The 13,440-nt window shown below is 35.0% G+C and overlaps 1 protein-coding gene across 1 annotated transcript in view; it reads right to left on the bottom strand.

Moving 5' to 3' along the window:
* The window catches only part of LOC141295380 (ALK tyrosine kinase receptor-like), a 406,769-nt gene that overhangs the window by 28,638 nt on the left and 364,691 nt on the right, over positions 1-13,440 (bottom strand). The window contains exon 5 of the mRNA XM_073826587.1: positions 3,887-4,014. Coding sequence (XP_073682688.1) covers positions 3,887-4,014 — 128 coding nt within the window. The remainder of the gene's footprint in view (positions 1-3,886; positions 4,015-13,440) is intronic.

Raw genomic sequence — 13,440 nt, 5'->3', positions numbered from 1 at the left:
AATTCACACAGAGCTAGACCAAGACAAGCGTTTGTGGTTAAAAAGTATATAAATTGTGAAAAGAAAAAAAAAAATTATAAAAAAAAAAATAACTGATCGTTTCGCTAGATAAGACCCTTCTTTCTTGGCTAAGATCATTTAGAGCCCTTTAAAGCTGGATTTAAACTGAATTTTGGAAGTTCAAACTCGGGGGCACCATACATTTCCATTATATGGAGAAAAATCCTGAAATGTTTTCCTCAAAAACATAATTTCTTTACAACTAAAGAAATAAATGCATGAACATCTTGGATGACAAGGGGGTTAGTACATTATCTGTACATTTTTGTTCTGGAAGTTAACTACTACTTCAACATTAATCTTTAATAATCTGTAATGTAAATAATATTGTTATGTATCAGGCTAACCAGATAAGATGTAATCATAGTATATGAATCACATTCTGTAATGCATTTTTGAATAGCTTTTATGTAGACTTAAAATTCAATTGCTGTTTTATAAGTTTAATCAAATCAAATATATATATATATATATATATATATATATATATATTAAAAAAAACAATAATAATAATAAATAAAAAAGAATGGTACATGGCCAGTAATATTTTTAACCTTTACATTTGCTGTTAACTAGCTTACTTCTCAGTGCACTCAAACAAGTTAATTAGAGAAGCATCTTATATAAGTGATCGTAAAATGAATAGACCCAGGAGTACTTTCTCTGAAGTCATTTGACTCACAGTGCGAGATGATGGGAAACTGAACACCTTCACTTTGCACTCACAGTAAGGCACTGCAGTGGCCATTCACTACACTGTTCCACAAGAAAAGAAAAAAAAAAGGAGAGGATAACTCAAAGAATATAAATGGACCTCATCAAACCTCTGCAGAACTCGGTTGAGCCTGCTAGACACATTTTTATGATAGTGGTGTAATCAAAATCAGGTTTGCCGGAGGGAGCAAAAAGCAGATGACTCAGACAGCAACAAACAGGGAGTGAGTTAACGTTTTATGATTGGATGATCTACACCTCCGCATTGTCTTGAGTCTGAGGTGACGGCAGCTCATATTGTAGCTCTGCTGAGATAAGTTGACATCGCTTTTGAACACAAATAGTTTGTTGCTGAATGCTTGCACCATGAGCGGTCTACACTCAACACAACCAAAAATACCTGTTTTCATTGGCAAATCAAGCCTCACTATTACTATTTTGTGCTCATGCTTTGAACAAAACAATAACTGTGTAACATTAAGCTACATATCGTATTTTTTTATTTTTTTAATCAAATGTGTTTATAAAAAAAAATATATTTATGAATAATATTAGTTTAAAAAGGGCACAACCCAACAACAACCACTTACAACACTTTAGCATCTAAATTAAATTATTTCTGCTAACAATCTCCCATGACTTAGTTATGTGACAGTGCATTTTGCAACCACTCACATTTTCTTAATAAAAGATGAAAATGTTTTCATCTTAAAATGTCTTAAGTTAGTTCTAGATCATTTAGTAAAGCTGATACGCCAAAAAAAGGGTTACTATTAGAGCTCTTTTGATTACAGCAATTACTTCATTTCATTAAAAGGGAAATTTCAAGTCTTATCAAGCACATCTCTCTTGGGCACACACACACACACACACACAATTCTCAGCTTTGCAAATCAGTACGTCAAGTGAGCGCGTTTTCGGGTGGCAGGTAATTCGAGCTCTAGTGGCAGGTGCTTCAGGAAGGCAAGCCACGCTGTAAAGCATGTCAATCTGCTAATATCCATTATGGCAAGCAGGGTGGATTAGAGGTAGCGAGAACAGGGCATTTAGCAGCAAGAACAGAGGAACACGGCGTGCCTCAGGACGAGAACAGCCTGTCTGACGGAGTGACCCCCAGAGGGATTTGTTTGGGCAAGCGCAAAAAAACTGGGCTACTGAACTACACAACCCTGAAACAATTAGAGATCTGTCTGCCTCTGAATTTGCATGACAAGCAGCGTTCTGTTCCCTGCGGTCAGACATGGGCAATTTCCCCGCCAGTTATTGAATCAGGAAGCACGGAGCAGAAAAAAGAGAAAATAAAAAAAAAGGAGCAAGAGGAAAAATTCGAGTTGCTGCCGTTGATCTAAAAAGCATGAATGCTCTGTAGTAAATGTTGTAGTTCAAATGAGGAAGTGGCACTAGGCAGTTGCTCTCCTCAGGTTGAGTGTTAGAAAAACTACATTCAATACTCATACAAAGAGGTAAATGCATTGCTTCTGGGTATCAAACACATATTACATTTTTTTCTACTTTTGATTGAAAGGTTTACAATGGTGTTTAGAAAAAAAATCTATGAATGTATAATGTAACTCTAAAAATAATGTTGCCCTCTAAAAATAAAAAAAAGCAATAAACCATTTTCTCTTTTGATCAAATTAATCTCATTAAAGTAGAAAATCTATCTATCTATCTATCTATCTATCTATCTATCTATCTATCTATCTATCTATCTATCTATCTATCTATCTATCTATCTATCTATCTATCTATCTATCTATCTATATATATATATATATATATATATAGGCTGCATTTAGTAGATCAAACTTAGTAATATTGTGAAATATTACTAAAATGCATTTTAAATGCACTATATTCGTGTAATGGCAAAGCTACATGTTCAGAAACCATTACTTCAGGCTCTAACGTCACATGCATGATTATTCAGAATTTTATTAAGACTTCTACAAAAAAAATCACAGTGATTCCAAATTTTTAATCGATAGTGTAGATATATATATACATACATATATATATATATATATATATATATATATAGGTTGCGTTAAACTTCAACATTGGGTCGTAAAAATTCCGTCATAATCCATTATTAACCGTCATTTTAATTTTCAGATTTTAATTTTAATACCACATTTAATTGCGTTTATGTTTGTTCACATTTTCAGGACAATATAGTTTTATAATATAGGCATTTATTTTGAAGAGAACAGATAAACAGATGAGACTGCTTAACTTTTCATGTTCAACAGCACACCCTGTCTCAAGTCTCAAATTTCAAATTATGTAATTTCATTAGGAAATTCAAGCAATAAATACCGTTTTGGCGCTCTTTAACGTGGCGTGATAGATCGTTGTAGCTTCTGTGTAGTCGTCTGTATGTAATCAAACTCATAGCAACAGATTCGTGACAGTCAAAAATGCACTAAAAACAGTAATATTGGGAAATATCATTACAATTGCATGGCAATGATTTACTTTCAGCATAATTTGGTTAGTCTTCAGTGTCCATCATTTTAATACACTGATCATAGTTTTTACTCAAAAACTCACTTTTATCACTATGAAAAAAAAAAAACTTGCTGAAAACTGTTTTCAACATTGATAATAAAAAGAAAAGTTTCTTAATAAAATGGTTTCTGAATAATCATGCATGTGCGGTAGAGCCTAAAGCAATGGTTTCTGAACATGTAGCTTTGCCATTACACGAATATACTGCATTTAAAATGCATTTTAGTAATATTTCACTATATTATTGTTTTTTTCATGTAAGTTTGATCTACTAAATGCAGCCTTGGTGAGCATATATCAGACTACTTTCAAAAACTCTATCTAAAAAATATAGTATATATGGAAAAGCACTGAAGAAAGCACTGAAGAAAGCACTGAAGTAAAAACTGCAGAAAAAGCTTAGCTAAAAAAGCATATACAACAAAATAAAACCAAAAAGTAAGCAGGTTTTTGTCCATTGATTATGGACTTTGGAATACAACTCTAAACTTTCACAGCCACATCAAATCACAACAAAACCTTTTGTTTCTACTAGAATGAAAAACGAAGCAAACCATTCACTTTGAGAAACTGAAACATTTCCAAGATGTGAAACACTCACTTATGGTGCAGTTGGTGGTGAAGCGGGGGTCATAGGTTGCTGTCTCCATGTCGCCGGGCTGGCTGTAGCTGGAAGAAATCCTGAAGGGTTTGCTCCGAGCTCCCAAGCTAAGGTGTACCACCGCCCAGCTGAAAAGGAGAGAGAGAACCAGCAGGATGAGCACCAGAACCAAGCACCAGGGCCGATGCAGTGCCCGCAGTGGGCTGTAGGAGGTCAGGGTGGCCTCTGGGAGACCGTCCCCAGTTTGGGTCAGTTCAGCAGTTTCTGGAGATCTAACAGAGGGAGGCGTTTGGGCGTCTGACACCAAACCAGCCCCCTCTGCCATTTTAGGGTCATCCTCTGCTGCCATCTCGCACATTCCCTACACTTCCAGATATCCACGCTGCTTGTGGAAGCTCTGTCAGTTAAAACGAGAAGGCAAGTATGTGTTTATGTGTGTACGGATGCTGTGTCCACCGGATGGTACTTGTGGAAGAATGCACGGATGTGCGGTTGCTCTGTGGGTTTGAGCGTTTTTAACCAAACTACCTCTCATAAGGAAGTCAATGACCTAGCTAATTTTATTAAGCAAATTGCTTAGATTTCAATTTGCTAGTGGCTAGTGACCAATGATTTTAGTCTCCTCCCTCTCTCTCTCCTCCCTCTCCTGTGCTTTTCTTTCCCCCAGACCTGTAACCTGCCTGTGGTGTTGTTGTTTCCCATCTCACTGCAGGATTTGCATCGACGTCTGATTCGCTTCAACAACAGGAGTCGAGATCCATGACTAAGTGGGTGGTGATCCTCTAAACAAACACACAGACAGCTAGCAATCATAGGTGAAATAAAGACAGGCACCTCTCCGACAGAAATAATGCACTCGGATACACTTGAGTAAATATTATTGTTCCACATTTCAGTTTGCAACGATTCAGAGTTTGTATGACTGATTTCAGATCATTACAGTCAAAGGGAATTGCTGTTTGAAACCTATTTTGCTTCCGCAATGTGACATTTTAATGTGAAACAGGATATTTAACAAGAAAAACGACTGAATGAGAGTTGTGCTAAAAATAATGCTTAAAAGAATATCACCCTATAGCGTTATACATTTAATGTAGAGTGGCAATAAATGTATCACAAATATGTGAACTCATTATTTGTCATCAGATCTTTATCAAAGTCACAAGTAAAGACGAACACAATGGATTTAAGCTAATAAATAAATACATGCATAAATAAACATCTTCCATTCTTTATTGAACACATTCCAGTGCTCTGGAAAAAGTTTTTTTTTTTTTTTCCCCCTTTCAGAAAATTCCAGCAGCCCAGCACTCCAGCACATTCTTTGATTTCCCAGCATATTCTGCATATTTGAACCCTTTACAACAGCTATTGTATGATTTTGAGATCTATCTTTTTACACTGAGGTCAACTGATGGATTCAAGTGTTAATCCGAGATTAGATTTACTGGAGTCTGATTCACGAATTAATCATTAGTGCAGTTTGTGAACTGATTTAAAAGGTTAATTGAAAAGAATGAGCTTGTTCATGAATCAGACACCAGAATTGTGTTTTAGGATTTTTCCAGTTAAAAATAACAAAGAACAACATGCTTTTAAGACATGTAAGGGAGAACAACGTATGATATTATGCTTTGTAATGTAGTGAAGTGAAACATTTCTCAAATAAAAATTCCAGATACTTGAAAAAATATACCCCCTTGTCATCCAAGATGTTCATGTCTTTCTTTTTTTTAGTCAAAAACAAATTTAGTTTTTTGAGGAAAACATTTCAGGATTTCTCTCCATATAATGGACTTCTATGGTGCCCCCGAGTCTGAACTTCCAAAATGCAGTTTAAATGCATTTGCTAATTTTCTCCTTTAACTTCAAAATCGCCCTACATTGCTGGTGTACCTTTTTTTTTTTTTTTGTAAAGGGAGTTTGACCTTCTATGCATGTTCACTTTGTAAACACTGAGTCGGTACTTCTGCAGCGATGTAGGGCGGATTTGAAGGTGGAGGATAAAATGAGATGGGAGTTTTTTTTTTACATAATCTGTCATAAACCGTAATAGAGTTCACACAGAGCTAGACAAGATGAGCGTTTAAGGTTAAAAATTATATAAATTGTATTTTTTTTTTTTTATTTTTTTTTGAAAATAACCAATCGTTTTTCTTGATAAGACTTTTGTTCCTCAGCTGGGATCGTTTAGAGCCCTTTGAAGCTGCATTTAAACTGCATTTTGGAAGTTCAAACTCAGGGACACCATAGAAGTTCATTATAAGGAGAGAAATCCTGAAATGTTTTATTCAAAAAAACATAAATTCTTTACAACTGAAGAAAGAAAGACGGACATCTTGGATGTTTGTTCTGGAAGAACTACTCATTTAAGTACAATAATGAAGTAAAAATACCTGGTTACTGATTCATGTAAAACTATGTTACTGATTCAACTAACAATCACTGATTCAAGTAAAAAAAACAAACAAACAAACAAACAAACAAACAAACAAAAAAAAACATCACTGTCCACCACTGATGCAGAATAGGCTGAAAAACCAAAAAATGTGCAGAAACTGGAGGATTTTTTGAAGAACAATAATCCAGTTGCAGCACTTAACACTTAATATTCTCAGATATCTTATTTAACATAATCTGTATCTGTATAGTCAGGCCTACAGGCAAAATTATATTTTTTCCCCCATTATTAATGGTGCAATAGTATTTTAACACTAACATTTTAAATGATCAGTAATAAATAAATGATCAAGGTTATGTGAGTCATTACTTTAATCATTTGTTGATTTAAACAAACAAAAAAAAAAAAACAGGGTTTTCCTCCTGCAATAACATCAAACCTACACCCATGTGTAAATGTGAAAAAGTGAGAGAAGAATTGAACTTGTCATCAAAAGCTCTGGTTTTCATCACTGCTAATGTTGTTTTGTAGATCTAGAATAATGCATATTAATGTGCACAAATGCGCAATATCTTATCATTAGGGTTGCATTTGGAAAATGATTTCAATGCTGTCAGCAGTCAACCTTAACTTACTTATGAAAACAAAAAACAAAAAAACACATGCTTGCACACAGCTGACGTACTGTAACATAAACTTTGTTCTGTTAGATATGTGCTTTTTATCTAATAAACTAGTCTTCAACGGCAAGGAATAATGAGTTGCACACTTCCCAGTTGCATAATTTCAAATTCAGCACTATTTTAGGCTAGATTGCCTCCTCTGCATGGGCAGAAGGCATAGAGTCATATCTGCATATTAATTCCATTGGATAGTGTTGTCATTAGATGTATGATAATAAAGGCATACATGCTCATGGCATTGTGAATATCATTTTGAAGCCTTCATTGCCGCTTCACTGATATACTAGGCTACATCTTCTGGTGCACTATTATAGTCAGTGTTGCATAGAGAATAACATTTTCTAGCTGAGTAACTTCTGAAATAGAGTAAAACACACTAAAAGCATTTTAGAATCAAAACTCTCTTTGAGATACAAGTTCACAGGTAATCAAATACTAATAATATTCAGGAAAAATAATTACAAATACAAACAAGGACTTCTTTCTTTCTTTCTTTCTTTCTTTCTTTCTTTCTTTCTTTCTTTCTTTTTTCAAGCTGCCAAAGCAGATTTGAAATGCATAAACCTAAAAGTTAAGTGATAATGATTTTTAAGAAAGTTATTGATGTTTGCAAAAACAAACAGTTTGCAGCAAGAGGTGAAAGAAAGTGCATATTTTGTTCCGGTCAGAACCTTAACAAATGTATAGAGAACAATGTGTTATTGCAGATGGCATACAGATACAGATGCTACTGCATCAAACAATATGAATATCATATGACTGCCATGCTAGAGGTTTGAACCTGCCATTGCAAGAAAAAAAAAAGTAAGAAGAGAGAGTGGGAGGTGTCCATTTCTTTTTTTATTGTATCAATTATAAAGTGACACATGTTGCCAACAACTGAGAAAGTAAAGAAAAATATCTATTTGAGTTTATAGCAGACTTATAAGATGTCATAGCTGAAATGTAATTATATATATATATATATATATATACACACACACACACACACACACACACACACACACACACACACACACACACACACACACACACACACACACACACACACACACACACACATTATTGCCATTTTCATGGATTAAAAACAAACAAACATCAAAAACAAATAATACCCTAATAACTACAGCATAACTTTCAAAAACAACTTTCTTGTTTCTGTTTTTGAGTCTCACATCATCACTGTTGCATTTAGCTTGTTTATTGGGGCTTGTTATATTTCATATTTAATCAACCTAATATGTAAACGAGTTGTTATACCTATAAAATATAACACTGCCTTTACATTTCAGGTCCCACGGAAAGTGATGATATTGTATTTGATTTTTCATTAATCCCTCAATACAGTTTGTCACAAAAGTGAGTACACCCCTCACATTTCAGCTACCATTTTAGTATATCTTCTAAAGGGACAATACTATAGAAAAGAAACTTGGAAAGAAACTTGTAGTCAATGTGCAGCTTGTATAGCAGTATAGATTTATTGTCCCCTGAAAATTACTCAACGTAAAGCCAATAGCTGGCACACCCTAAGTGAACTTGCTCAAAGTGTCAATATATTGTGTTAGCACCATTGTTATCTGGCACTGCCTTAATCATCCTGGGCATGGAATTGAACTATTTGAATTGAACTATGGAATTGAATAGAACTGCTGGACGTTTGACACATGGTGCTTCTCCACCTTACCCTTGAGGATGCCCCTCAGGTGCTTAATAGGGTTTAGGTCTGGAGACATGCTAGGCTACCCCATCACCTTCACCTTTAGCTTCCTCAGCAAGGCAGTTGTCATGTTGGTGGTGTGTCTGGGATCGTTATCATGCTGGAAAACTGCCGTTTGGCCTAGTTTCTGGAGAGAAGGCATCATGTTCTGTTTCAGAATGTACAGTACATAATGGAATCCATGTTTCCCTCAATGAACTGCAGCTCCCCAGTACCAGCAGCACTCATGCAGCCCCAGACCATGATGCTACCACCATGCTTGACTGTAGGCAAGACAGAATCTTCTTCATGCTCCTGGACAGGTTGTCTTCAGCAAACTGTTTGCGGGCTTTCTTGTGAGCCAGCTTCAGATGAGGCTTCCTTCTGGGACGACGCCTATGCAAACAGACTTGTTGCAGTGTGCAGCGTATGGTCTGAGCTAGGGCTGGGCAATTTGGCTTAGAATCAAAATCTCGATTAATTGAACATTTTAACCCGATTACGATTAATGAACTATTATTTTATTTATTAATAAAATTATATTTAATTATATTTATATAATATTTTTTTTTTTTGCCCTCATAGTTCACTGACAAGTTTTGTACAGTAAATATGTTCACATATTACAAGCGAGAGATTTTTGGATGAAGGGTGCATTACTTGATTTTAAAATGATTGAAGGAAACACACTATCTACGATCTATGATTATTAATTGAACATCAGTGTTGAACAACTGAAATTAAAGCAAGCATTGCTTAAAACGAAAAGTCACATTTTTCTTAAATTAGTGAAAATAAATAACTTGCACTATTGGAAACAAAATAAATAATTTTCAATGTTTTTCATATTAAAAGTAGAAAATAAGCAGTATCTCCTCTAAATAAAATTACCCTTGTATATCCTGTAAATTCTTTTTACTGTATAAATACTGTTTAAGCTCTCCATCGACATGTCGGCGGAATAACGGAACGCTTGTGTTTTTTAAAGGGAAAGTAATTGAAATAATCTTCCTGGAAAAATTTTAACGATTATAGGTTCTGAATGTCGATTTCGATTATTTTTCGATTAATCGCCCAGCCCTAGTCTGAGCACTGACAAGCTGACCTTCTACTTCTGCAACCTCTAAAGCAATGCTGGCAGGACTCATGCATCTGTTTTTTGAAGCCAGGTTCTGCACCTCACGCACAAAACAAGTGCTCAACTTCTTTGATCGACCCTTGCAAGGCCTGTTCCGAATGGAACCCATCTCGGAAAACCTCTGTATGACCCTGACCACTGTAGTGTAACTCGGTTTCCGGGTGTTACTGAACCTCTAATAGCCTTGGCCATCTTTGTGGAGAGCAACAATTCTAATTCTCAAATTCTCAGAGTTCTGGGATGCCATGTTGAACATCCAGTGGTCAGTATGAGAGAATTGTATTTAAAGCACCTAATTTTAACTTTCTGTCAAGCAGACAAAAACATAAACATGATGAATAGCACATGTGGTTTTGCATGGTTAAACAACATACTGCTATTATCACTTAAGGTGTACTCACTTTTGTTGCCAGCTATTTTTACAATAATGGCTGTATGCTGAGTTATTTTCAGAAGACAGTAAATCTATACTGCTATGCAAGCTGAACATTGACTACTCTAAAATATATCCACGTTTCATTTCTATAGTATTGTCCCTTGAGAAAATTAACTAAAATGGTTGTTGAAATGTGAGGACTCACTTTTGTGAGATACTGTATATTAAACATTTTTTGCTCAAAACAGTGTTCAATGTCCATTTATTGTTTACGTTATTAGACATGTAATATTATACCTGATACATGTGCAGTGAGCATCTCTACAGGTTATTATTGTAAAATAAACAGCGACAGGGAAATTGGGAATCCCTGATTATCTCATATAATAAATTAATTTGAAATCAATATTTCAAGCGCATTTATTTACTTGATAAGTAGCTGTGTAACAAGCAGGATAATGTAGAGTCGATCATTAATAAACGTCTACGCTTAATGTCAGGGTGCTGATCACAATTATACACTGCATTCACCTAATACTGGCCTTCACATGCTACTCAGGAAGTATATTGGGTTATCACCTCCTGCAAAATTAGCAAGCACTCCAATTATTGCATTCATTTCCTGTGCTAATGAATTCTGAAGATTATTATTATGGAAAACAGGGTGAGATAAAGCAGTAAAACACCTTCTTGATCTCTTCTCCTCCAATGCTGTGATAAGCATCTGGGCCTCTCTGTAGCACCTCAATTAAACGTTTTGATCTAATTAATCAAGTGTCCTGTGGGACATCCCCTAACTCCAAATAAAAATCTCTCATGCAAGAGTTATTAACATGACTAATAAGCGGCGCCGCTGATAACATTTTTCATTATTATTAGCATTATAACTCATAAAACATCATCATACCGACAGACAAGCTTTGGAACGCTGGCTCTGACCTTTGAGTGTCTTTTCATGTGGACACATGGCCATTACGAAATCAACTTTAATATATGGGCGGCGAGCAACTCTTGCAGGTCAATTCATCATGTGTGTCTCATTAACGATCTTTAATTAGATTTTTCTGTTTTGGCCCAATGCTTTGTTACGATTAAACCTCAGCGACTTCAGGTCATGAGGGCCACATATAAAATATGTTTTGCTTGCTGTGGGTGTTTGTTTGCGTTGGTGCAGCTGTTGGTATTGGCTACATGATCCATTACCATGTTGAAAGATGTGCCAGCTATTCTGCAGTAGAGCAGAAATGCAAATGCATATTACAATTTATTTATATTAAAACAATATTTTCAAGTGACAGAAGATTAAATTACATGAATTTAAGAGAACGATCACATTTAGGGTATTTATAAAATGCAGAAAAAATACTGAATCATAGATATGATTTTATTATACATATAATAACAAAAAACATGAAAATGTTACAAATCAAACATAATTAAAATGTATAAAAATACATCAGGTGTTTTAAACACATGATTTTAAATAGGCATATTGATTACCAAAACATGATAAGAATAATTATCATAATGTAATTATGAGTCCCTAGTTTGTCCTAAACAGTTAAACTGCCTGCTGTTCTTCAAAAAATTCCTCCAGGTCTCTCTTTTCTTTTTCTTTTTTGTTAGCATCTTTGTGTATTTGAACTCTTTCCAAAAGTGACTGTATGATTTAAGGATTCATCTTTTCACACTGAGGACAACTAAGGGACTCATATGCAACTATTACAGAAGGTTCAAATGTTCACTGATGCTCCAGAAGGAAAAACAACGCATTAAGAGTCAGGGGAGTAAACTTTTGAACAGAATAAAGATGTGTACATTTGTCTTATTTTGCCTAAATAAGACTTTTTTATTTTATTTAGTACTGCCCTTCAGAAGCTACAGAAGATAATTGCATGTTTCCCAGAAGACAAAATAAGTTCAATTTACCCTGATCTTCATACTGTCATATTTCTTCTCTTAATGCATTGTGTTTGCTTGTGAAGCATCAGTGAATGTTTGAACCTTCTGCAGTAGTTGCGTATGTGTCCCTCAGTTGTCCTCAGTGAGACAAGATGGATCTGAAAATCATACAGTCATTGCTGGAAAGGGTTCAAATAGACAAATATGCTGAAAAAACAAAGAATCTGTGGGACCTGAAGGATTTTTCTAAAGAAAAGCAGGCAGTTTAACAGCTCAGGACAAAGAAGGGACTTATGAACAACTATCACTGAGAAAAAAAAAAAAAAAAAACACACACACATAGCTGTGGATCATTCAGGAAACAACACAGAATTAAGAATGTATGTAAACTTTTGAATGGGATTATTTTTATAAATGTAACTTTTTTATCTCATGTGGACTATATGTAAACCAATTTTAATGTACAATATCTTATTCAGGTCAGAACTAAATAAAAAATAACATGCATTTTGTGTGATCCCTCTTATTTTGGTAAAATAATTAACATCTTGCAGATTCTGCAAGGTGTATGTAAACTTTTGACCTCAGCTGTATTATTATTATTATCATTATTATGAAACATTATGATAAATAATAATATTAATGATCTAATTGCTAATAATAATTATTAAATACTATATTAACATTATAATTGCTGTACTACTTATATTTATAATCACAATAAACAATGCATATATACTAATACAATCGGAAATTAATAACATTTTCAAATGAACAAACGCACCATCCTATCATGACACATCAAACTGCTGGCCGACTGCACAGGCAAAGCATCATACAGAAGAACAAAACATCATTTGCATGCTAATGTTGAGGATGAACGGCATGAAACCCAAGGCAACGGATCCACAGAATCACGGCAGATAGATGAGATCAATATAGGAGGAGGCAAACCAGCGGCTCTGCGTTCAGAAAATCGCACCACCCATTTAAGTGGCATTGATTTTGACTGTCAAATTACATGGCGCATAACATGCTAGCAGAGATAGACTGCACAAACTGTTGATTAGATGCAGCACTTTGACAAGGTGGGCCAAATAAACGCTACTTCCTCAAATGGAATGGAACATATTTGAATACTATCACAGAGGAAGAACTTTTTTTTTCCGGCCGTAGCAAATAGGGCAGTTATGCTGGGTTGCTTGAGATAGGACGCAGTCGTGTATCGTCAAATGTGCGTCACATTAACATTTTAATATCTGTGCTGCAGTAGGAAGCTCAAGAATCAAACTGAAAATGTCTCAGGCCACCAACCTATTAGCAATTCTCTAGAGCACAGACGTGCTGTTTCCCTT

The sequence above is a fragment of the Garra rufa genome, chromosome 21 (assembly GCF_049309525.1).
Source record: "Garra rufa chromosome 21, GarRuf1.0, whole genome shotgun sequence".
In the NCBI taxonomy this organism is placed as follows: Eukaryota; Metazoa; Chordata; class Actinopteri; order Cypriniformes; family Cyprinidae; genus Garra; species Garra rufa.
The sequence above is the reverse complement of the archived record's forward strand: the minus strand, read 5'-3'. Positions and strand labels throughout refer to the sequence as shown.